Source organism: Halichoeres trimaculatus, unplaced genomic scaffold, assembly GCF_033239565.1.
Source record: "Halichoeres trimaculatus isolate MK-OKI-2021-1 unplaced genomic scaffold, fHalTri1.1 fHalTri1_scaffold_16, whole genome shotgun sequence".
NCBI lineage: Eukaryota > Metazoa > Chordata > Actinopteri > Labriformes > Labridae > Halichoeres > Halichoeres trimaculatus.
Genome location: NW_027437194.1, coordinates 10,777,947 through 10,803,650, shown reverse-complemented (window position 1 = coordinate 10,803,650; position 25,704 = coordinate 10,777,947). Strand labels below are relative to the sequence as shown.

Sequence of the window (25,704 nt, the reverse complement as noted above, 5' to 3'; positions counted from 1 at the left end):
GTAAAAATAAATAAAGAAACAACAAGAGAAACAAAAGGAAATGAAACACAAAGGAATTAAAAAAGTAATGGAAAGAAAATATTAAAAGTACCAGCAATGAAAGACATAAAATGAAAGCAAGGAAATAAAGGAAAAATCTGCAACAACAAAAAAAATTCTGCAATAAAAATCAAAGCAAAAAAAAAATAAAGAAAGCAACAAAAAGAAATTTAAGGATAATAAATGAAGAAAAATATGCAAAGGAAAGCAACAAAAGAGGATATTTAAGATAATCAGAGATAAAGAGAGAAATTAAGGAGGTAAAGTTGAAGCGTTAAAGCAATAGATGAGAATACAAGCAAAAGTTGAATATGTTAAATGAAAAATAAAGAAAAAATATTAGTGACAGAGAAAAAAGAATGGGGGAAAATATAAACATCTATGTTTCAATACTATCTTTATCATTTAAAGTTTAGCAATGTACGACTTGCTTACAAAATGAACCAAACAAAAGAAAAAAACAATTAGCTTAAATGTCAGTGACTTTATACATGAAAGTGCAAGAAAAACTACTTTCACTGTTTTTTGAACAGTTTGCATGAAGTAAATTTCTAGCTGAAGATTTTAGAAAAGAAATGAAAGAAAAAGATCAGAGTTCTGTCCTTGAACGCTGAAAGAGTGGACTTCAAACTGCAGGCTTCCTCACGTTTAAGTGGTTATTTGGTTCATTAGGAACAGTTTAAAGCACTGTGTGAGTTTCCTGTGTGTGTGTGTTGAGAAAGATAAGAAAGGTGTGTGACGTTGTGTCATGTTTCCTCACAGTGACGGAGATGCTGGTGAATGTACTGAACATCTGCTCTGACGATGAGCTGATGTCAGAAGGGGACGACACATGTGAGGGTAAGAGAAAATCACACCTTCACTCTATTTCACCCTTTCATTAAAAAAACGAACGGCTGGTTGAAGGTGAGGTGTGAACACTTAGTTTCCGCTCAGACACGTGGAAATGTGCGTCATGCATTTCCCTGCACCTGACGGTTGTGAAGGTGTGAATAATAAAAGCTCCTCTGAGTCAAACACATTCACATGTTCACTTTAACCCCCCCTCACTCATGTATTCAGAATCTCTCTGATCAAAAATCTCTCAAAGCTTTCATTTCAGACTGTCCTTGAACGCACTACAAAGCTTCTCTTCATTGCCCGATTCTGAGGTCATTTAGAAAACCTAAAGTATGTTTCCTGCCTGCAGATTGATTTTCAATCCTCAACAGAGTGGAAAAACCCACTGCATAGCCTTCAGCTCGATTGTACCTGCATCTCATCCTCCATGAGCTAAAATCAGACAGAGATAAACAAATGTTTGGTGGTTGGGTTTGAATTAATAGCCTGCATGACCTCCGTATTTATTGAATTGGAGATGGGCTGGAAAATGTTTAAGACTTAAAAAGTGGGCCCTGAGTTGAAAAAGGTTGTGAGGAAATTCATTTCATTGGAAAGGAGACTGACTGATTTGTCTTTTACCCCTCGCTTCTGTCATAACCTGGCTCCAAGGCCATGACAAATATGAGAGGGAACAACTTAAATCGAGGACAATTCACCCACAATGCACAAACAAATAGGGAATGTTGGTCAGTGTTTAGGCAAGAGAGGAAGCAGGCTCCACTCTGGGGCTTTTATGCCCTGTAAGCAACGAGCCCAGGCGCTCCAGGTTGCCTCATCCAACTCCTCCAAGGCAATTAGTAATAGTCTAACACAGTGACCATCACATTCCCTCTTGACCACAAAGGTCCACCTGACATAGCACTGATCAAGAACCCAAGATACTTAAACCCCTTCACTTTGGGGCAAAGGGTCACCCCCGACTTCCTATGGTGGGAACAAGCTATTTTGTCGCGCAACACTTTAGCCCTTCTTTAATGTTATACTCCCTTTCAGCAGACTGTCTGCTACAATTTGGTGTTAGTTGCAGGTTTGTACGATAATTTGTTATCTGACAGTGTTGAAATTTATGATGACCCAGTACATATTTCATATTCTGAATCTTAGTATCCAGAATATTGCCAGGATCTGGATCGTGCTTCTACATATGTCAGAAATTATGGTGACCTTGTCTTGTATTGTTTTGCAAAGCAATCTGACCCTTTATCATGGAGTTATAGACACATATGGTGAAAATGGCCCTATCTCACAATGATAAAGAATCCTTAAAAAAAATCCTGGATCCAGACGGTGATCCACATCACCTCCAAAATTTAATCACTTCTTCCTTATCCCATTTTGAACATTTCCTGAGAATTCGATCAAGGTCTGTTCGTTACTTTTTGAGTTGTGTCGTTCACAGACAAACGACAAACTCTCCCAAAAACATAACCTCCTTGGCGGAGGTAATAATACGAGACAGTACAGTGCAGTCTGAGACTATTTGAAATGAAATTATGAGAAGGATGCATGAAACAAGGAGCTGGTGAAAACTGCCTCCCAGAACATTATTTCTTGAACTGGTTTTCTCTCTGTTTTGGATATGAAAACATACTTTCACTTTCTTTTATATTTTTTTGTGAGACATGAGGATATGCTTTGAAACTGAATGAGATGAGACCAGGTGATTGAGATTAGAGGTCGACCAATATGGGTTTTTTGGGGGCCGATGCCGATGCTTTCCAAATTTGGGCAGCCGATGCCGATATGCATAGCCGATTTTTCCAATTTGATATTCAGGCCGATTGTTAAATAATTATATATTTATCACATTTTTGTGAAACGCAGCAATTTCTGAGCAACTAAAAGAAATCTATTACAAGTCGTGTCCAGTCCTCTGAACATTTATTCAGCTTTCAAAACAATGAAATATTTTGTCTGAGTAAACACACAATGTAACAAGCAGTAGTAAACATTCACACTATTCTTAAAATGTCAAAAAAGAAATTTAAACTTATTAATATAATTTGAACAAAAGTATGTAATGTATCCAAGTGGTTCCACAAGTTTGAGGCGCTCATCTTTTTTGTACCTGATCAAAAAATTGCGTCATTTTATACAACGGATCAAAAATCGGCTTTTTAAAAGAAAATACGGCTAATGGCCGATAGAGGCAAATGTCCAAATATCGGCCCGATATATCGGCCGGCCGATATATCGGTCTACCTCTAATTGAGATGGTACAAGACAGGAAGATAGATGTAGATATGATCCAAGGTCAGACAGATTGAATACCATGCAATATGATTTAATGAGGGATGGTAATAAACAAGTTAATGTAGTGGGGGATGAGATTATGGATCATGTTATGGAATATGAGATGTGAGATAAGATAACACAAAGAGATGTGAAATGGGACCGTGTGATATGAGGTTTAGATGATACAAAATGAGATGTGATACTATAAATACGATCCATTGCTCTTGAAGAAACATAAAAACAATCTGAACAAGCAACAACCTGTGCGCAAAGTGAGGAGCACATCATTCAAGCTGCACAGTATCTGCACTTAACACACAACATGCATGAGTGAAGGAACAGGTGGAGCCAACCTCCAAAAACATTTCATAACTGTTGAGTGAGTTGAAAAACCTGTGTATCCTGCTACAAAATGGGGAAAGAAAACCAGGAAACGAGAAAAAATACAGGTCAGAGAGCGAAGAGATGCTCTCTACAGATAAATATGTACCCAGAAACAGATTTTACTTCTATATTAAATTTCCGTACAGTTAAGATGTCCCTGCTGAAGCTGAAAAGTAGATTTTGGTAAATCTGGAGTGGGTGTGCTCAGCAAACATCGAGTTATTACTGTGACCTGCTGTGTGTGCAGAACACACGGAGCTCTGATTGTTGTGTACTTTTTCTCATTCCTCTCATGATTTCTGCCCTCTGACCTTTTCTGTTTGATTCCTCTCACCAGGTGGAGCTCCGGCCGTCAGGAAGGAGGTGATCAGGAATAAGATCAGAGCCATTGGAAAGATGGCTCGAGTCTTCTCTGTGCTCAGGTGGGTTTTATTTTCCTTCGCTGTTTGAAAGTTTTATAGAAAAATAAGCCCGACAGCCTTCAGTTTGACCATAGAGTGGGGAGATGAAGATTGATGAGGCTGTGTGTTTTTCCTCTGAGATTTATTTGGTGTTTCATACTGATTATTGCATTTGTTTCATTGAATGAGTTCAAAAAGATCGTTTCTATGATATAAAGCTCTGTGTAGGTGACATTACGCTAAAATCTCTGCTTTTTCAGTCTCGCTCCACTTTCCTGTAAGGCTAATGACTTCCTCCTGATTTACATGCGTCCTCTTTTAGTTCTGTGGAAGTGTGTCACAATCATTCGTCCTTCACTGATGAATGATCTCTTTCAGAAAATGTCTTAGAGTTCTTTCATATCCCAGAAAACCATCACAGGCTCTTATCTAACATTCCTTTCTTAGTTTTCAGTGATCAGGGTTCTAATCGATCAGGATGTCCCTTTAGCCATTCTGAGCAACGGTTGAGGAAACTTCCCTTTATTTTTACTTGCCTTTATCTTCACATCTTTCCCGAGAAACATTTTGGAATACCGTACTTCCCTTTGTTTTCTAATCAATATTGAGAAATATCCCAGAATTCCTTCCTTTACTATCAAAGCTGTTCCTAGGAACATTTTGGAAACCTCTAACAAATAAAAATAATTACAGTTTAAGAACCTGAAGGCCTGACCTGATCTTTGATCTACTGAGCTATCCCAGCCAGAGGTCACTGCTCACTCTGAGGGAGTTTTAATCTATCCATGTTTGTGTCGTCAGAGAGGAGAATGAGAGCGTGTTGCAGCTGAAGGGCCTGACCCCGACAGGAACTCTGCCCCTGGGAGTTTTGTCCGGAGGTCGCCGTACTCTGCAGAGCGGTGAGTGTGAATGCAGCCGAGCATCCAGACACTAACACAGAGTCCAGCTAACACTAACACCCTGTGCCTGCACTCACACTGAGACTAACCGCAGAAACACACACACACACACACACACACACACACACACACACACACACACACACACACACACACACACACACACACACACACACACACACACACACACACACACACAAACACACACACACACACACACACACACACACACACACACATGTCAAGTGGTATCCTCCCCTCCTGAAGGACCGCTCTGTTTGAGCGTCTGCTGCCCTTTAAAAACAACAAGCTGCAGAGAGCGCAGAGATGATCCAGTGTTCAAAACAAAGTTCATGGTTCGTTTAAGTGTTTACAGATTAATGTGTGCACTGTTCTCAATATAACAGAATTATCTACAAAAAAAATAAAATATAAATTTATATCCCACAGATAAATTCACCAACCAAAAAAGTTGGGTGGCAGTTTTTGACTGAAAATGTTAGCTTCTTTTTAAATATAAGATGCCTCATCATTGTTTTCCCTGATTTTTCTAAACAGAAATACTTTCATCCGCAGTATCACTTAAAGTACTTAAAACTTTTTGTTGCATCTTGAGAAACCCCTTCAGGGAAATCCTGAATCATATGGTTTCTCAGCACAAATAAAGGATGGGCAAATGACTCCTGACAAAATTAAATTTGCTTTTCATTTTACTTTTCAAAAAAAAATGTTTTTTGATATGTATCTACCATTATCTAGATAGAAGAAATCAATAGATTAATGCCTTTTGACCATTAAAAGAATCCAACAGTGTTCAAACTTTTGCCTTTCTGAGCTACAGATTTGACCCAGGAAGGTTCTGAAAATGTGAAGATTATTTTTATTTTAACCAGGGCTTTTTCATTTTTTATAATTTTTTTTGCAATAAAGGTTAAGTGTTTTACAAGTTCAAAGTTTGTTAAAAAAAAACCCATAAAATATACATAAAAACATAGATTTACATATTAGCCTTTTGAACATTGCCTGCTCCAAATGCAATGACGTTCCTTAGACTGAACTTTATATTAAAATTGTTAGGATTAACTTTTTTTTTCAAGTTTTTACAGGTGATTGGATGTAGATTAAAAAAATTAAACTGTTAAAAATGAGTCCACGCAGGGTGTGACTCCGGAAATATAATGCGAGCCAACCAACCACAGGGTGTATATAGTCTGTGTTGATTCAATGCGTTTGTATGTTTTGGAGGAGGTGTTGCACAGGCTTCTGCACAGATCTACAACAAAACGTTGTAAAACCAGCCTTTACTCTTTGGCGTAATGTTCTCAGTAAGAGATCATCACTTCTTCCCCAGTGCAAAGTGGGAAACAATGAGTCCTTTAAATGAAGTGTAATAATCCTTGTGGTTCAGACAGCACTTCACTGTGAGTGGTGTTTAAACTGACCTGCAGATATTTGTCTCTAAAGGGCAGCTCAGTTTTTAATGACCATCATCACCTTTCTCTACCTGTGCTGAGCTGTGGTCTGATGGAGGGGCGGGGCCTAATGATGATTGACTCCATGTTAACAGGACTGACAGATTGCAGTGTAAATAACTGAATGCATTGATAATGTTCCCACTCTCTCTCCATTGGTTTTGGGCATGGCACTTCTACTCACGCTTACACAGCCACCGTAGAGGCAGAAGAGGCACGAGGTATGCAACCATCTCTCTAATCTATCTCTAATCTTATCTTTCTATGTGTGTGTTACTGTGTGTGTGATGGAGTGTGTGTTTGTGGTCTCTGTGTCAGTAATGTGTGATGAAGGCTGTCACGGCCAAAGAGCCACTCTAACTAGCATCCTGTTGTTCTAAAATGTCAAAATGAAGCTTTAAATGTCAGTGATGTTGTTGTGTTGAGAGCTCATCTCCTCCACCGGCTGCACCTCAGCAGCCTGTGTTTCATTTGTACATGGAGACATCTTAATGTTCTATAACGAGGAATTAAAAACTATAACTACAGATTTATAGTGAGGAGATGTCATCCATATAAGCAGTGAAATGTCACTTTAATGAAGTCTGTTTCTTTGTCTTCATGCTGTCCTTGTCCTGTAATGAAGTAAGTTTTCTTTCCCTGGTCCTCTGTGTATTCTTTAAATTGTTAGTTAGTAAACAAGGTTGCAAAACTTTTTTCTTTTATTTTTCCCAATTTTAAATACAAGTTTGAGGACTTTGTTCTTGTAGATTTTAGCCAATGTTGGTGTGACTTGCTGGCTACAGTAAAACCAAGACTCAGCGGAAAAAGATAAAATGAAACTAAGCCCTAGCAGAGATGAGTATAGTGAAAATAAGACTCAGCAGAGACAGAGACAGTGAAACTGAGGCTAAGCATGGGCAAATAAAGTGAAGCTAAGATGTAACAAAGACAAAAAAAAAAGTGAAACTAAGACTCTGCAGTGATAAATGCAGTTAGAGTAGGACCCAGCAGAAACAACTAAGTTGACACTGAGACTCAGCAGAGGCAGATACAGTGAAGCTGAGACTCAGCAGAGGCAGATACAGTGAAGCTGAGACTCAGCAGAGGCAGATACAGTGAAGCTGAGACTCAGCAGAGGCAGATACAGTGAAGCTGAGACTCAGCAGAGGCAGATACAGTGAAGCTGACACTCACTAGAGGAAGATACAGTGAAGCTGACACAGAGGAGGCAAATACAGTGAAACTGGGACTCAGCAGAGGGGGATAAAGTGAAACTGAGAAAGAGTAGAGAGGTACAGTGAAACTTTGACTTAGAAGAAACAGTTTCAGTGAAACTACTCAAACCCTGCAAACAGAAACAGTGAAACCAAGATAAGAAAATAATTTTCTTGTTGACCTGACTCAAAATTAAAGAAATTCCCTAATTTAAGTTTGTCTTCTGTACTTGTGAAACATGGAGTCAAATAAGTTTGAATCTTTGTTTTTGTTAAGGCAGGATAGCTTCAGAGTTACAAAAAGATGTGTATGGATGTTTAAATCTGATTGGTTGGAGTTTCTCACACGTCTCCTTTCCCCCGCAGCCATCCAAGGCTTCAGCCCTCAGCACAAGATCCAGAGCTTCGAGGAGGCCCGAGGTCTGGACCGCATCAACGAGAGGATGCCTCCTCGCCGGGACAGCAAGAACGAGGCCGCCCCCTCCCTCAACAACCTGCCCGCCAGCACCGGACCCCCCGACAAGAACGGCACCAACGCACAGGCCTAAATCCCCCCTCCTGCCTTCCTCTCTTTATCCTTCCCCTTTACTCCCCCTCTTCAGCTTCTCTTCCACCTCTTCTTCCTGCCTTCCTTCCTTCCTTCCTAGCTTCCTTCCTCTCCTCTCTTGTCTCCTTTGCGAGCAAGAGAAGAGGCAGTTCAGTCCAAGCGACTCTCACCACGCTTAATTTATTTTATCATCAATTAAATATCATCGTTAAAGACTGAACAGAAGAAAATCTCAAACGCACACGCGACGTGGACTTCTTTGACCACCAGGGGGCGACACCTGTCTGTCCGTCAGCGTCTCGTTCTGTGTCGAGGGAGGAAGTGACGCTCATTCAAACGCTGTGTTCGTGCCCGCACACTCAAACACACACTCACAGACACACACACAAACACACACAAACACAAACACAGTCAGATCCATCCTTTCTTATGCCAATGATAGTGTGACTGAGCTCTGAAGAGCGAGTATTGACATTTATATTATATATGTATATTTTAATTGTTCCCTCTTTTCAATGTGATGTTTTTTTTTTTTTTACAAACACATAGATTTAGGTTTAATTATCCAAATAGAGGGGATGGGAGGAGGGGGAGGGAGGGGAGAGAAAAGGTTATTTTGCTTTATTAAAACTGCAGAGAGTGAAAATCTGGACTCAAGGTGCAGCTTTCCCGCAGAAAGACGCTGCAGAGAGCTCCAGGAGTAGATTGTAACCAGGCCATGAGTTCAGATTTTTATGTCAGACATGTTTGATGTTATCTCCCTCAGTTCTGACAACATCACGCTCCACAAGGAAACATCTGAGATGATCTCTAACTGGACCATGACAAAGATGAGCCTTCAAATGGAAACAGACCTTTAGTTTTATTTAACTTTCCCCCAAAGAAAATCTCTATCTCATCTTAAAGAACCTAATCATCAAATAAATTGCTGAAAGAGTAAAAAAAGACAGCTTAAAAATGTAGATATCCTTCAAAACGTGAAAAAATTAAAACCTAAATCCTAATTTTCACATTATGCACTTTAACATTTACTTTTATCACATCCTTAGCCCTTCCTGCAAAAATCCAAATCGTTCAAGGTTTGTGACAAAGTCTGAAGTCAAGCTGTAACTATGAGACAAAGACAGTAAAACAAAAAACTCAGAGACAAATATATAGTGAAACTAAGACTCAGCAGAGAGAGGAACAGTAAAACTAAAGCCTAGCAGAGAAATACAATAAAACTAAGACCAAGCAGAGAGAAATAATGTGAAACTAAGATCTAGCAAAGAGAAATACTGTAAAACTAAAACTCAGAGACACTTATATAGTGAAACTAACACTCGGCACAGAGAAATACATTAAAACTGAGACCCAGCAGAGAGAATTACATTAAAACTTAACTCAGTTAAGACAATTATGTTGAACTTAAGACAGCAGAGGTGAATACAGTGAAAGTTTGACCTATCAGTGTGATTTAGTCTTTTGTGTTGGCTCATTTATTGTGTTTTTTTCTTATTTCCTGAAACTTTAACTGAACTTCAGGTGTCAGATAGATAAAATGTACTCTTTTCTCATGTTCAATCATAAAAGTTGGGATGAAATCCTCCCGAAGTTCCACCTTGGATGCATCTTAAATCTGCAGGCTTGTTCCCGTTGTGTTTCTGTCCCATCATGTCTCTTTCCAGACATCTCAGATCTGATCCTTGTGGGTCTAATGTTGGTGTAACTGAGAGAAACAACAAACTAATGCTGACTTAAACCAGAGATTTCCTTTAAAACTGATGTAAAGAGGAGCCGGAGAGACTTGAGGTGTATTTCAGGTGTGTGACAGCTGATAAATCGAACCTGGGTGGGTTTGAATTACATGTTTTGCTCTTTATTTTTCGGGGCGGGTGGGTTAAGTCGGGAGTGAGGCCTCATTTCTGACTTGTGTTTGGGTCTCAGACATATCTCACAGAATGTACAGAGAAAAAACAAATCAAGATTTCTGTTTTCTTTACAGCTAAATTTGAAGAGACATTTTTTTGTGGAGTCCATGTATTGCGAGGCCTCTCATTTCTGTAGATGTTTCACTCCATTCAAATAAAAAAACAGAAAAGTGATGCTGCTCTGCTTGTGTGTCTGTTGAATGCTGCTACTGCTGCTGCTCAAGGACACCATCTCTGCGTCGCCAGCTGCCAATCAAAGGCCGGCGTGGGAGGCGTTGCTTTGTGCGAGGAGACAAGTGGCATTGAAACATTGCTCTTCTGTGTGGAGGCCCATATGTTCCTTAGCAACACAAATCCCTCCACATCATTACCTGAGATGGACCAGTCGCTGCTTGCAGTGAGGCAGAAAGAGGTGGATGATGATGGGAAATCAACGGCGGGGGTGTCTGAGAACAACCGACACACTCCATCACAACAAGCGGGAGAAAGCTTCACTGCAGCGCCAAGGTGTTAAAGTGTAGTAACAAATCTGACACCTGGTGATTAAAAGCACAGAACTACAACATACGCCATGAAGGAGAAAGAAACAGGTGAGAAGCGATTTACCAAAGAAGGAAAATTGCGTGTGCCAATATTCTCACAATACGTTCCAAAGCAGAGAAAAGTGTACGAGATGTCCCAAAAATAATTTAAAAAAAAGAAATTAATGCAAGAATGTAAAACATCTTTCATTAGTTGAAAAGATGCATTTATTCCTACCCTCAAATTTGATCCAGGCATAGCTGAAAAGACATGTAGTCACCTGATATAAATTAAACTACTAATTTTAATTAAATATATAAAATACTAATTATATAACACATATGATCCATGAGGTGTAAAAGGTGCTCCAACATCATCATAAAATAATAATAATAAAAAACTGGGGAAGAAATGCGTAAGATATGCGGGAATCTTTGCTTCAGATGATGATGGAAAAGGCAGTTCTCCTGCCTACATGTCCCAGGATGCATTGCAGCAACACTCCAACATGTCACCAGATGAAACTCAAGTATCTGGACTCCTTTAAGTTACACTTTAAATTAAAAAAATGAACCATTTCTTTGGTATAACTGTAATCCTTTAACTGTAGAGTAATCAGTTAATTTGGGAATAAAATCCTGAGTCCGTGTTTGTTTTTATCTCATTTATTGGACTCTGTACATCTTTAAACAGAAACTATAAGGACTGGATGGTGTGAAGGTGTGACCAGATAAAGCATGAAGACAAAATAGAGATGCTAACATGGATTATTACGGACTGCTCCTTTAAGATCTCATAAACACGTTTGTGGGAATATTAAATCATAAGAAAAAACAAATTGTACATCGATAATATGTTCATAAAATGTCATCACGGTAGAAAAAAGAAACGTGGCATAAAAATTACAATCCTGAAATAAATTAAAGCTCCACTGAATAAATAGAGTTTACAATCAGAACATGTTAAACACGTGACATTAATCTGCTGCTGTCATTCAAGTTAAAGCAGACACACAGAGGGCTGGATCAGAAAGTCGGGTTCTGGTTGGTGTTGGACTGGTATCATGAAGCTGGTTTCAGATCTGTGGAACACACATGAAAGGAGGGACACCTGATTTAAGGTGGAATCCCTGATTAATCCCAAATTTTGTAAATTCTATTCCAGTTATAAGGCCTCCCTAGTTCATAGTAATTTTTTTTTTTCATATTTCTATATCTTATTTTATTATTAGTTATTACCGTCAATATTATTGTTACTGCTTTATTTATATACTTCATTTGTAAACTTAAATTAGCTACCCAAAGTCAAACCAGCACTTTCAAGATTTAAAAAGAAAAAAGAAAGTGCAGTAATTATTGTTGCCATTAGGATAATCAGGTTTTAAGGCAGTATTAACTGCTGGTTAATGTTAGTAATGTGTTTTAGCTGCATTATCTTTGCTGTCCAGCAGGGGGCGATTCCCCCTGTTCGTCCTTCTCAGTTGATTTCCCTCTTCAAGCATTTTCCTCATGAGTATGGTCTTAATCTCTAGTTTCGACTCTTTTTCGACACAGCCTGACATCAAATTTTTAAGCTTTAAAGGGAGTTTCTTCTTTCCAAAGAGAGAAGTCAAGCTTTAAAAAGCCATAAGAGTTCTGTTAACAAATTACTGCACTGATGCTGAGGCCAATGTTGGCTTTTAAATGATTATTTTTACCATTTATGTTGGCAAATTTAATCTTGGGTTCTATGTGAGTCTGAGGATTGCTGACCAATCAGGTACATGCATCCAAAACAATCTGTGTGAAAAGCAACTGCAGGAGTTCAAGAATTCTGAGATTAAGGACAGAATTCCTGAGACAGAACTTGATGCTGTTAGACGATAACTGCTGCTGAGATTAAAGATTGGCTTTAACAAACTAAAAACCTTCAGACCAGACAGATTTCCTCAAATAAACCACGTTTACATTCATCTCAAAGATAATTTGGCATCTTAAGGTCATATCTGCTTCTCAACGTGGAGCTAAAGCATGAACCAGCTCTGTGATACCATAGGATAGCTGCTAACGTGCTAACCCGACTGTCTGATTCAGACCTCTGGAGTCAAACTAAACACGAGTACAATGATGATGATGATGAAGGTGATGATGAGGCTGATGATGAAGATGAAGGACATAGCAGTGGTGAGTATAAGTGCAGCACAGGTAATATGAGTGTCAGTGCATCATCAGGTGGGTTAGTCAGAGTAAAGGTCAATCAGGGCCAGCCTTCAGTCAACTCTGAACCTCGGGGGGCGGGGCCAGCACACATCCGGGGGCATGATTGATTGGTTAGTAAGATGGCGGGCATGTCTCATGGACTAACGTGATGAATGTTCCCTCCTCGTCCTTCTCTCAGAGCAGGCGGTGCATCAAGTATTTCAGAGGCATGAGGTCACTTCCTGTTAGAAAAGCGAGGCTTTCTTCTTTAGTTCATTTCGTTTCCACAACGAGAGACGGTCAAACTCTGCGATCGGCATCCCAAAGAGCTGCTCGAACTGCTCCGGAGAGAGGTGCCTCTGAGAAGAGGAGGAGAGGAAAAGAGACTGAGAACTCATCAAATGTCATCACCTTTAGAAAATATTCACAAGACCATCAGAAATTCAAAACATCAGAAATGTTCAACATTTTCTCTTCTTTACTCAAAAAACAGGATGACCTTATTTTTCAATCCTGATGCGCAGAGGATATTCAGATTTTTATCCACAAAGGCAAAACATGAAGATAATACAACCACACACACCTCAAGGCGAGTGCGGTCGACTCCTGGTGGCAGCTTGCAGCGCCCTCTGTGGGTCACAATCAGAGCCTCATAGGGATAAATCTGAAAACAAAGTAAAGACGTCTTAAAAAATATTTCTTTCTTTCTTCTTTAGGATAGTTAATAAACTGTGAGGATGTTTTTTCTGTGCGTAGATCAGGAATGAGCTGCTTTCACTGCTGCTGGAGCATGTCTCACCTTCTGCTCCAGGATACTCGGCAGAGAGTTCCCTCTGTCCATCCGATCCCTTCGAGACTCTCCGTTCTGCTCAGACAGAAAACAACAACATGAAAAATGCTCCTTATTACACACGAGAGATATCTGTGTGACTCCAAGCCTGAAGCTGGAGTAGTTTATCAGAAAGAGACAAATAATGATGAAAGCAGAGATCCAGATTCAGCACGAACACGTGTTCACGCTCTTCAGATTGTGCAGAAAGTGAAGCTGAGAGCAGCAGACATGCAGATGTTCAGATTGATCATGCACATGCTACAGAAACATAAAAGAGGCTTACCTGAGCCGCTGTGAAGGCACAACAAGAGAAAATCAAACGGTGAGGTTTAACACATGGAGTGGTGATATTCACAGAGCTGCTGCCTGAATTTTAGGGTTTAAAACTAACTGCATGTTCATTCTGAGCTCTAAAAATATTGCAGATGTTATGGTTTGTTTCCTCTGCAGCTTTAGGAAACATCTCTGTATTTAAGTCTTTGTATAGAGCTGAATGTGCAGAGGTGGGGGTCTCACCTGTTGGTCCTTTTTCTCTGTCTGAGGAAAACTCTGCAGACTGCATCTGAAAAACAAGATAAATCATCAAAACACTTCAGATTCAATCGTTAAAGTTGAAGTTGAAGTTTGTGGCTCAGATGAGAACAGCAGCCAGAGCTCTGCAGACGTCATGATTCCTAAAGTTAACCTATAGCACCACCTAGAGGACAAACTCCTCATCATCTAGCTGTGTTAATCATGATGCTCTGATCTTCCCCTCTTTAAGGTTTGATTTCATGAACGCTGTGAACCACATCACTTACTCTGGTCAGTCCGGAGCCGGAACGTGAAGGAGACTTTGACGCACTTGCAGAAAAACCTGCAGACACACAAACACAAAGAGGACCCTCTGAGACCAGATCTACCCTGGACCCGGGTCCTAACCCCGAAAAACCAGCCCCAGTCTTACTGCTGTGCATGTGTGTTCTGTCGGGCAGTGACTGTGTCTTCCTCCGGAAGTGAACCGCCTTCTCCTTCTCTTCCTTCAGGATCAGACGGCCCAGGTTAGACTTGATCTGGATCCACCACAGGCACAGAAACCATCGGTTACATTAGGGTCAGCATGAGGGTGGGAGTTAAATTTAGACTTTTATTCACAAACCTTCTCCAGCTCCTGCTCCTGCAGGGTCTTGGCCTCATCTGTCAGGTCTTCAAACTCGTCTTCCTCCTGCAGCCTCTTCTTCCTCCACTCGATCTCTGCAACAGTTAAGACTTTAAGTTAGACACAAAACAGACACCTTCGCCTTCACATCAATAAGTTTTATTTGGTGCTTAGACTCTTTTCCTTCCACCTGCCCATGAAGAGTGTCAAAGAACTAGGAGGCAGGTAGAGCACATTTCTACTGAAAAAACTGAAAGTGTATTTGACTTCTTTTAGTAAAATTGGTCTCATTATAAGATAAAAATGATGCCAGAATTGTTTGTAAAGAGTAAAGAAATCTGCCAGTGAGGTAACAAAAATATTCTTGTTTGGTTTCTTGAAAAAAGCTTCATTTTTATCTTTAATATCTTGATATAAGGATTTTTTCTGGACTTGTCTGGTGATTTAAGCCAAAGGAGGGCACACTACATAGAGACTCAAGGTCCAGAATAGAGTGAGCATCAGTTGGTTTATCTGGATGTGAATCAGGTTTTGGTACAGATCTGTGCAGACAAGCTAACAGAATCGGTGTGTGTTACCCATAGAGGCCAGAGACGGGGGGCAGGGCCAGTACTCTGTCTCAATCTTGGACGGCTGGTTGGGGTCTGGGGGCTGAGCCGCTGGGAACTTTGCCGACTGGATGACGCCACGGCCCTCTCCGTGTTTAGTCCCATCTGCAGAGACGGAGGTGAAGGTGGTTCAGCTCCACAGAGGAAACACTCCAACACTCTAACTCTGATTTAAAGGTGAAGCTCACCCTGTTTGTAGATCGGAGGTTTCCTGTAGATGTTCGTGCCATTATCTAGGAAAAACAGAGATTTAACAATCAGTGGGTGGTAGTCCAGGGATTCAAAAACACAAACATCAGACGTATAAAACTTAAAAGTTTGTGTCGTGTCACAAAACTTAGAGTAAAATGTGAATTTATTGACAAACAAAATATCTTTGTTTCGAATATTTCTTTTCATTTTGAAACTTAAATTACTTCTTGACTTTTTGAAATTTAAACTTAAAGGTGAGTAAAGAAACCACACCTGGTCTGTGGAAGTGCTGCTGGCTGGTGCTGATTTTGCGTACAGCCTGTAGTTGCAGTGTGGATCCACCGGGGGAGCCACTCTCACTTTCTGCTCTGCGAGGCTTCAGCTGGGAAATAAAACACACACGCACACACACACACGCACAGATACATAGAAATAAGTCCATTTAACCATTTAATGCCTTATGATATTTGCAGAAATAAACATTTTCACTGTAACTGATCAATGTTTACCAAGCAGCTAACATTAGCATGCTTAAAAGCTATACAAACATTAAGCTAAGTGTGCTCCAGTCAGTTTCTCACACAGATGTCATTTAGACTGTTCTTCATCAAGAATAATATCATATCCTGATTTAAAGTCTCCTGGACAGACTGACCCCCTGCTGACTGTTTGACCGCTGCATCAGTCTGAACAGACGCTCTCTGTTATCTGAGGTTTCCACCGAAACGGTTTGAAATGTCACATTTTTTTATTCTGAGAGGAAACAGAGAAGTTATTGACAGGGACTAGCTGCTACAGAGTTTAGGAACATCAGTCAGACCCTTGTTTGTCCTGAATAAAACTACCAACTCATGGGAGATCTGGACCAGGTCATCAGGAGTTCATTGCCTGTCTGAAACTGTTTACAGAGTGATCACTGAGTGAACACTCAAGAGTTAATTAAAGCTCCTGCAAGGGGCTCAGGTGTTCAAACAATACTTTTTTTTTTGCAAACTATAACAAACATCTCTTAAAGGGGGATGAAGGGGAAAAGAACCACACAAATCACATATGACCAGAGGGGGCGCCAAAATCAAAACAAACCAAAAATTCCTTGCAGCAGCTTTAATGACAAACCTTTTTTTTAAAAAACTTGCTGCAGTAAGGACATATTTACCACCATGGTTCAGTTGAATAAAGTCATTTATAAAATTAGTTTGAGTTTTTTAAGGCTGCTCTTACCTCGGGAGACCTGGGAGGAGAGGACGGTGGAGGGGAAAGAGAGCGCTGCAACATAAGAAACACAATCAGAAACAACAACACCACCTTGAGATCAGAGCAGAAGAATACAATACAATGAGATTAAAGCAACAAAAGTCAGAAGAATAAGACCAGAGCAGTGCAGCGTACCTCTCTGCGCGGCTGGTCGAGCGGGGAGAAGCTCAGGTGTGGTTGGTAGGTCATCAGGTCTGGTCGCTCCACCTGCAGAATGGCTTTATCTCGAGGCAGAGCTGCCAGGTCTCTGTAACCCACCACCTGGTCATTCAGCCGGGTCTGAACACACACACACACAGGTAAGAGCACAGTGACTGCATGTTTGTGAAATCATAACAGGTGTCTCTGGACAGGTGTGTGTTACCATGACGCCTGCAGCAGGAGACCCCGGTGTGCTGGAGCCCCTCGATGACGGCAGGTTGACTGGGGTCGCCCGTCCCTCCAGCTGTGACATCATCAGAAAGAGTCAGGAGATGAGTTAGCATCAAGTGATGTAATCATCCTGCTGACTGAGTCTGAGGCTACACCCAGACCCAGACACCACGTCAGCAGGGTAAAACCTCTCCGTCCTGTCCGTCTTTCTCTACTTTATTAAATTACAACTTTCTGCTCCAATACATCAATAATTATCCAAAGTTAAACGCTATCGTCACTGACAGAAGGACAGAGTGCTGGAGCAGTGAGGGAGTGTCTTACTTTAATAAGTCTGATAATGAAGCTGGAACAGGATGATGAGTTACCTTCTGCATGACTGGAGAGAAACCTGCTCCGAGTTCAGTTTAACCAGCTGGATGGAGACAGAGACAGAGAGAAGTGTATTCATCAGTTTACAGCATCATTATATGACAGCCTGGAGTTTGTGAATGAGAGGAAGAATGACTCAGCTGGGCCAAAGCTCTGACAACAGAAACTGGGAGACTCAGATCCTGGGAGGGGAAGCAGGCCTGGAAACCTTAAACATGGGACTTTTTTGGGATACTGGACTTAAGGACCCTGAATACCTAGATCCTTGGGCAAGTGTTGAGAATGCAGGACCTGAAGGATGAAGGACCCAGGAGGCAAAATCAGAAACCAACCAGCTTGGGAGCACAAGACCAGTGAACGGTGGACTTGAAGAGACTGAAACCAGGGAACTCAGGAGCCTGGGAACCAAAACACTAAAAACGCTGAGAAAAAAGGCTCCCTGAAACAACCCACCAAAGAAACATCACACCTTGGGGACAAAGGTCAGTCATAAATCCAGGACCCTAAAAACGTAGACTCTAGGACCATAGACCCTTGAATCTATGAAGGATAAAAGCATGGGAAGACAGCTCCTTGACAATAACATATCAAAACCTCTTTAGAACCTCGACTTTATGAAACCTGACCTCTGTAACTTTTGACTCTGGGAACTCAGGGCCTTGAGAAAACAGGATCTTATAGTTCAAGACCACAGGGCCACAAAAAAGCCTCGGAAACACAGAAAAAGAACATAGCAAAATATGTTACAGGAGAATCTTTGAGGATAAAGATTACTAAGAACAAAGAAACTTTGTATAATGTGGACCTTGGGGGTCTAGTGTCTTGGAAACAGAGGTCATAACAGAGGAACATAAACATAACATAAACTGGGAACATAGGTCCTCAGTAACTCAGGGGAAGTATGACCTTAAAATTCTGGACTCGTGACAGTGGAAGTATTGGACACTGGTATCATGGGAACATAGATCTCTGGAGCTGACTCTGTGCTCTTGGGTGCACAGAACAATTTGAATACCTGAATGAAGGAAATCTGGGATCAGTGGGACTAATGAGTGGGGAACATAGGTCCAAATGAACATTACACCCTGGGAACAAGAGCCTGGGACCCAAAACAAATCTGAGCTTTGGAACGTAAGATCCTGAGAACACAGGATCTTTGGGATGTGAGACTTTGACTCTCCTTTAGGCCCTGAAATTTCACTACCCTGACTTTTACAAAATTGTACCTGAGAAATATATTCTAAGGTATGAAGTGACATAAACTTGAAGTGAAGCCTGTGAAGCAAGATATGATGAAGCTAAACTCAGGGTTGAAGTGTTGATGGAGCAGATAGATCCTCTTTCTGTCTGGTTTCCAGAACAAATGATCCTTTTGTCAGACCTTCAGACCCGAGCAGAGACAGCACATCCCTCAGGACCAGGCCGGGATGATGGGACAAGGAGGCCGAGTGTAAAACAACACTGTGAATCAGATTCAGGCCTGGCTGCTATCAGAGCCACCTCAGGGGACAGAGGAGGGGTGAGGAGGGTGGGGTGGGGTGTGTAGTCCTGCTTACAGGAAAGACACCTTGTACCTTAACAGCATGAGAGCCGCTTTGCTCACATCTCAGCCCCGGAGGATTTCCTCCGCTGAAAGACCCCGACTTCCTGTCAACCCCCTCCTCACTTCTCGTCTTCTCTTTCATCTGCCTCCTCTTCCTTCTCCATCATCATCTCATGCACCCGCCCTCCCCTCTCCTCCCTCCTCTCTGTTTATCAGCTCACCCAGCCGGGCCAACGCCCAGCCTATCCTCAACAGTTCTTGCTGTGGTTACACTCCTCCCTCCAGAGAGCCAGCGTCCCTGTGCTAAATGTAAAACTACATTCAGCAGCTTTTTGAATTAGCTTAGCATGAAGCTTGAGAACAGAGGGAACCTGGCTCTTCACAAATGTTAGAAAACACGTCAACTAACTCCTCAAAGGTTCTCTGGTTAGGATGTTTCATCTTAAATCTTAATCAGGAACTAAAAACAGGAACAGGTGTGGTTATATTCTTGGACAAATCATCCAATAAAAGCTCAACATGTGGCCTTCTTATTTGTTTTTCCGTGCAGATTAAATGAAGGAGATATGAATGTGGGAATTAAAGATGTTACATCATTTTTACATATACAAGCCAGCTTTTACCCCTAACTCCAGCCTTAATGCTAAGCTAGGCTAACAACAGCTTGTCCGAACTTGAACTGACAACTCACTACGTTCACAAGATATCGTTCTAAAAACTTGCTGGCGCAGGGATTTTACACAAAGCTAGTTGTTGTGCTATATCTGTCTTCAATGCTGTACTCTATGCTAGCACAAGTTTTGCTTCCTTCAAGTGAAACTCATAAAGTTTTGAAGTCACATGCATGAAACGTTAAACATAAACGTCAAAGTTTGATCATTGTCAATTAAAAAAAAAAATTTGTTACTTGTGCGTTAACACAGAAGATCTTGAAGGTCACTTGCTGTAGCTCTTTCTTAGCTAACGTTGATAAAACTACAATCTGCAAATGTTAGCTTGCTGCTCTTATAGGCCCTGTGAGTTACATGATAACGTAATATAACTATGTGTAAATGGACTCCACAAGCTACACATTTACTGAGACAATGGTGGCTGATCTCTGCTGCACAGGTTACAAACCATGCCACCAAGGCATCATGTCAGCGCCCATGGTGTGTGTATTTTGGCATCAGTTCGAGGATGGATAAACATCTTCTTTTTTTATACACAATAGCTGTGTTTCCTTACAACGTTATATCACCATCCACTGGCCTGGTACACTGCGTTTTTAGACGTTTTTGCAGATCTGTGTGCACAGGCTCATTATATAACATTGTTGTAGATTCTTCTGTTTTCAGTACATCTATCATTGGAATAAGGCCTTTCTAGCTTCATAGCTTAGCAGCCTCCTGTTCAGAGCCACTGCTCACTGCTCTGAGTCATCAGTAGGTTTTCTGTCCAAAGTAAGAATTTAAACACGGTAAATGATATGCTTGCTAAGCAGCATGTTAGCCTGCTTATGTTAGCATTTATTTTATTGTATGAGCATTAATATCAGCCTCGAACCTGCTGAATCTGTTCCTCTTTACTTATCATGAATATTTTACAACAAACAAGTCTGTTACCTGCTCAGGTCTATGTCAGGAGACAAAAATCTGAAGTAGCCTGAGGTATTTACTGCTGACAGAGACCTGAAGAGAACAATACAGGATTTAAAAAACAGAAAAATGAAATTTAGGCTTCAGGAGTGAATTTAATCACTTCCTCTCTCTCTCTGTGTGTGTGTGTGTGTGTGTGTGTGTGTGTGTGTGTGTGTGTGTGTGTGTGTGTGTGTGTGTGTGTGTGTGTGTGTGTGTGTGTCTCTGAGGACGGCTGATCCATCAGCTGGAGTCTGAGTGCTCTGTGTGTCCGATAGTCTTATCACTAAGAGCTTTTAACTGCCACAGAGTCATCAATGCAGCCGGCTTCAGAGAGTGTGTGTGTGTGTGTTTCCGTGTGTGGGCCATTAGTGGGACCACACACACACACACACACACACACACACACACACACACACACACACACACACACACAATTTAAACACATTTAATAAGGTTAAAGTAAAAAACCAAAGGGGCCGAGTTTCCCTGGAAACCCTGCAAAAAGATTAAACAGAAGTTTTATGATCAAATCATAAAACCCTCAATTTAATGTACATTCTATTTCTTTATATTCAATGTTTTATCATTATTATTTCATGAGTCAAAGGTTAAAGGGGTGTTTTTCTCAATTTTTTGGAGGGCAGTTTCGGCAAACCAGAGGTAGAGCCAATAATTCTATTTTTGTTAATGGTAAAGAAGCTGTTTCTGGAATTTTTACCTGATAAATGACCCCAAAATTACAATATCTGCTCATGTTTCAGCTTCGTAATACCATGCTCCAGGTGCGAATGAGACCACACAATAAAAAAAGGCAGTTTAAGCTAAACCTGCTGCTTCTTTTTTTTTTTTTAACCACTTTCCCCCTCAAAATATTGTCAAATTCAACTAAATTGACCTTGTTCAATCAGAAATTTTGCAGTTTTTTCATCTTATGTGAGATTTAATAACATATCTGCAATTATAGACAAGAAATGCCAACCTTGTTATCTTAGAACTTACTTTCTAGCTAATTTAAATGATAAAACATTCACTTTAAAGTCAAATAAAAGCAGTTTATCACTCTCTCTGGTTGGCTAGAGAGCTCTTTGTTGAAGGGGAGTCTTTCCATTAAAAACACAATTAAAAGAGCTGTGAATGTGTATTTTCACTTTTTTCTGTTCATTTACAGACTAAATAATTAACAAATAAAGGACTAATCACTGGAAACATGGTGTGGTTAGCCAGGGCTTTAACGAGCCAAACATCAGCAGCTCATGAAGTCTTAAAGATGATTAAAGGATGAATTTGTCAGAGGTACAGGGTCGTAAAACAAAACATCTGGAAACAAAATGTTCTCCTTCAGAGATCAGTCTGGCTCCTTCAGACTGAGGATAGCTCTGTTTGACTGTTTTAACCTTTGAATGATCCAGAAACCAGATCATATATGTACGTGATTATTGGAGAAAGCCTGGGCCTCACATGCATGTACAGATGTGAGTAATAAGCAGCATAATAACACAGGATAATAACACAGTGAGTAATAACACAGCTCTGTGTGGGGAGGATGAGGAGGATCCAAGCTGAGGATCCTCCTGCTGAGGCCTAACACTGAGATTAGAGATTAACAATTAAAAAAACCTTCAGTGTTTAATCCACAGATGAAGAGAGAAAAAGACAGCCGCTCTAAAATGATCGTCCGTCGTCTGCTCTTCATCATGTGGCCTTCGAGGATGAAGATGATGATGAAGAAGGAGGAGAGGAGGCAAGTGCGTCTGCAGCAGCGCGATAAACACAGGCTGTATCCCGGCTCAAAACCGGAACAAACACGGCATACACAAATAAAAGGTTTTTTTTTACTTACCTCTAAACTGCAAATAAAGCAGGGAGCACCGCGAAATCCTCCAGGAGAGCGACGGAGACGCTCCTCGACAGGCAGAGCCCAGGAGGAGGAGGAGGAATAGCCGAGGAGGGGGAGGAGGGGTGATGTGGGAGGTGGCTGCTCTGAGAGCCGGACAGGAGGCTGCTGGGACCCCACGAGGAGGAGGAAGAAGAGGAGGAGGAGGAGGAAGCTGTGTTCCTCTCGCTTCTGTGTTTAGAGAACAATCAGTTCTGTGTTTCCAGCTCAGATCATGTCTGCAGTAGAAACCTGATCCAGCATCCTGCAGAGAAACAAGCCCTGATAATATCAGGGTATAAGTCCGTTAATTACGGAGGCCTCGAAGGTCAACTACGCAAAGATTTCAAAACTGAAAAAGGAATCAAGGAAATATAACCGTCTTTTTTTAGAGTCCCTCAAAAAATAAATTTATATGTACCCCCCCCCCCCCCCCCCCCCCCACATTTATTTATTTTATTTTACTTATTTTTTTGCTTGTTTTTGTTTATTTATCAAATAAAATGTGAGCTATTCTGGGATATCATGATGTTTTGATATATTTCAAGAAATATCTTTGTGTTTAGAAATATTCATTCCTTTCTTGTGATTTCTTTTTTTTTCCTTAATGTGATTTTTTTATATATTCCCTATACTTTTCACATTTTTCAATTCTAATTCTAATTTCACAAAAAATGGTTTGTGTGTTTTAAAACAATTTTTTGCACATTATATATATATATATATATATATATATATATATATATATATATATATATATATATATATATATATATATATATATATATATATATATATATATATAATTCTCTGCATGACATAAAATATCTGTTTTGTATATTTTTCAAGTCATGGGCTATTTGTATATTTTAAATTTAATGATGGATAAAATGTTTTCACATTTGCACATTTTTTGTTTAATTTTTGCATACTCTGACATTTATGTTTTATTTACTTTGTAAAATTTTCCTATTTATTTTGTATTGATGTGAGCAAATAAACATATTTTAGGGTGTAAACGGATATATTTTATATGAAAATAAGAAAATTAAAGTAAAAAATATATAAAGAATTAATTTGTAGCTAAGTTATAAGTGTGAGTGGGCCAGGCTAACATAAAAAATAAATCAAATGAAACTAAGAGAAAAGAAACGTTTATAATTTGCACTGTCCCTTTAATTTTCATGACGTTATAACGAGTCAAAGTTGAGCTCAGAGACTAAAAATAAACAAGACGGCTCACTCTGCCAGATATTTGGCTGCATACATGATTAATATCCGTCCGTCATGTTCACTAACCTGCCAGGTAAAGAAATTAAGAATTCAAACAACATACTGGTGAGATATTTTCTTATTTGTGAAAAAAAGAAAAAAAGTGAGCACGTTGCATGAACTTAGAGGAGTCGAAATCACTGTTTGTCGGGTAGACAAGGCGCATGCGCAGGGTTAAAGCCCACATACAGAGGTTCATCTTTGCCAATAGGCGATCTTCGGTTGAGAGAAATGGCGTTAAACGATGGACTGGCCTCTCTGGTAGGATCAAAACCAACACTAACGTGAACGTAATCTCTGTTATAAAGTTGACATCATAAAATGTTTCGTCTTTACGATATTTTTAGAGGCTGGGAGAGAGTTAGGGTTGAATCCATTAGCGTGATATGATAGCATGTTGTGCTAATGCTAAATGAGCTAGCCTGTGTAGAAAACACGTGTAGACTCAGTGCTGTGGATAAACACTGACTCTGACAGGAGGTTTGTGTTTGTTAATGTTTATAAATGCCACCAGGTGACATGTTAGGAGGAGTGTATTTCATAATCTGCTCGCTACAGATTAATCTGTTTATGATGAGGGAGTTGTAGTCCTGTAGCGACCACCTTCATGCCTGAGTGTTAACTTTCTATCTGCTGTCAGTGTCACAGCAGCCTGTAGTTTAAACTTTACTCTGTGCGTCTGTGTGTTCTCAGGGGGTGGAGGGAGCCTCAGCAGCTGCACAGGCGCTGTCTCTGCCTGCAGAAGCATATGGAAACGATGTAAGTAGACTTAACCCAACATCTACACTCTCTTGTGTTTATGCAGAAAGATCCCTGTGTGTATAATGATAAATTCATGTGATTTTGGCATACTTCCCATCATGCACTAGGCCACACAGCTGCATCACTACCCTTTTTGTTTTGGTTTTTCAGCCCCGTCTGGAAGTCATGTGGGCCATGAAGGCCTACAACCATGCAGAAGTTTACTTCAATGTAAGACTCACAAAGTCATCTGGGCTGAGAATATGTTGATCCATATTTACACGCCAAAGATCTGCTTTGATTCACCTCTAAACATCAAACTTCTCCTCCCTCAGCTCATCTCATCGGTCGACCCAAAGTTCCTGAAGCTGACCAAACTGGACGATAAAATTTACTCATCCTTCAGAGAAACCTTCAAAGATCTGGACATCAAAGTGCTGAAAGCCGACGACCTGAAGTCTGACAAGGCCAAAGAGGTGAGGAGAGACCAGGAATACGCTCATGTGGTTGTGATCTACATTTTCCTATTAAACAAAATTGATTAAAATCTGTCTATGTCTGTTTACACTTTGGTATGTCATAATATCTTACTTTTCTTTTAGCATTAAGTGAAAAATAGCCTCAGAGTTTCTCAAGGCTTTATCAGCTTGTCTCTACAGTCATCTGGCATGTTCCTCTGTGCGTTTTCAGACATGGCGTCCGTTTTGTAACCAGTTTGAAGGTCTAGTGGAGGATTTTAACTATGGTACTCTGCTGCGTCTGGACTGTGAGAAAGACTACACCGAGGAGAACACTATATTTGGTGAGTTTCAGCTCGCTGTGGGATTCTTCTTCTTAATCATTTCAAAATAAAAGCCTCTAATGTAATATCTTCCTGTTTTTAGCCACCAGAGTTCAGTTCTTTGCTGTGGAAATCGCCCGGAACAGAGAGGGTTACAACAACACCGTGTTTATGTCGAAGAGCGCAAAGAGCTAACCTCCTCCAAGACACAAACTTTTATTTTAATTTAACCTCCAGTGTCTGTGTTTCATGTCTATAAACCTGGTTTTTGTTTCCATAGAAAGAGCCTACGCCACCTTAACACTTTTTGTATTACTGTAAATGTTTAATGTGCCAATGGTAAAAGGTTTGTTTATTTTTTTGAGACACAGATTTGTTTTTCTGTATCTGAGGAAACAATAAAATGAGCTTTGTTTTACTATCTGAGTTTTCACCACACAAAA

At 40.4% G+C, this 25,704-nt stretch overlaps 3 protein-coding genes across 5 annotated transcripts in view; 2 read left to right on the top strand and 1 right to left on the bottom strand.

Annotated features, from left to right (window-relative positions):
• The window catches only part of ppp3ccb (protein phosphatase 3, catalytic subunit, gamma isozyme, b), a 36,065-nt gene extending 27,735 nt beyond the window's left edge, over positions 1-8,330 (top strand). Inside the window, exons 10-14 of one of the 2 annotated variants that reach the window (XM_074690019.1) lie at positions 802-879; positions 3,878-3,962; positions 4,743-4,840; positions 6,507-6,533; positions 7,884-8,330. In XM_074690019.1, the coding sequence (XP_074546120.1) occupies positions 802-879; positions 3,878-3,962; positions 4,743-4,840; positions 6,507-6,533; positions 7,884-8,056 (461 nt within the window). In that variant the 3' untranslated portion in view covers positions 8,057-8,330. Of the gene's footprint in view, positions 1-801; positions 880-3,877; positions 3,963-4,742; positions 4,841-6,506; positions 6,534-7,874 lie in introns of both variants that reach the window. The other variant, XM_074690018.1, reaches the window with a different exon arrangement.
• A 2,790-nt stretch (positions 8,331-11,120) lies between these two features.
• dmtn (dematin actin binding protein) lies at positions 11,121-22,692 on the bottom strand. 2 transcript variants are annotated; one of them, XM_074690855.1, is made up of 14 exons: positions 17,053-17,142; positions 16,824-16,967; positions 16,656-16,700; positions 15,708-15,816; positions 15,431-15,475; positions 15,213-15,347; positions 14,635-14,729; positions 14,443-14,548; positions 14,297-14,352; positions 14,013-14,058; positions 13,780-13,787; positions 13,464-13,529; positions 13,248-13,328; positions 11,121-13,023 (listed from the first exon to the last, which is right to left on the bottom strand). In XM_074690855.1, exons 1-14 carry the CDS (start codon positions 17,140-17,142, stop codon positions 12,910-12,912), a joined length of 1,140 nt encoding a protein of 379 aa, XP_074546956.1. In that variant the 3' UTR covers positions 11,121-12,909. The 2 variants fall into 2 exon arrangements, with proteins under 2 accessions (XP_074546956.1, XP_074546955.1); XM_074690854.1 differs by lacking the exons at positions 11,121-13,023; positions 13,248-13,328; positions 13,464-13,529; positions 13,780-13,787 and adding exons at positions 17,429-17,475; positions 22,435-22,692 and having other exon boundaries at positions 13,855-14,058; positions 17,053-17,133.
• Positions 22,693-23,918: 1,226 nt separating this feature from the next.
• On the top strand, positions 23,919-25,682 carry pbdc1 (polysaccharide biosynthesis domain containing 1). Its single transcript, XM_074689873.1, has 6 exons — positions 23,919-24,000; positions 24,433-24,498; positions 24,652-24,711; positions 24,816-24,956; positions 25,171-25,282; positions 25,365-25,682. The coding sequence occupies exons 1-6, from the start codon at positions 23,971-23,973 to the stop codon at positions 25,454-25,456; spliced, it is 501 nt and encodes a 166-aa protein (XP_074545974.1). The 5' UTR covers positions 23,919-23,970; the 3' UTR covers positions 25,457-25,682.
• The last annotated feature ends 22 nt before the right edge of the window (positions 25,683-25,704 follow it).

Coding starts and splice junctions, on each gene's coding strand:
- pbdc1 (XM_074689873.1), top strand. CDS start 23,971: ATGGCGTTAAACGATGGACTGGCCTCTCTG. Junction 24,001..24,432: donor ACGATGGACTGGCCTCTCTG/GTAGGATCAAAA, acceptor GTGTGTTCTCAG/GGGGTGGAGGGAGCCTCAGC. Junction 24,499..24,651: donor CAGAAGCATATGGAAACGAT/GTAAGTAGACTT, acceptor TTGGTTTTTCAG/CCCCGTCTGGAAGTCATGTG.
- dmtn (XM_074690855.1), bottom strand. CDS start 17,142: ATGTCACAGCTGGAGGGACGGGCGACCCCAGTCAACCTGCCGTCATCG. Junction 16,968..17,052: donor CTCCTGCTGCAGGCGTCATG/GTAACACACACC, acceptor GTGTGTGTTCAG/ACCCGGCTGAATGACCAGGT. Junction 14,549..14,634: donor AGGAGCAGGAGCTGGAGAAG/GTTTGTGAATAA, acceptor TGGTGGATCCAG/ATCAAGTCTAACCTGGGCCG.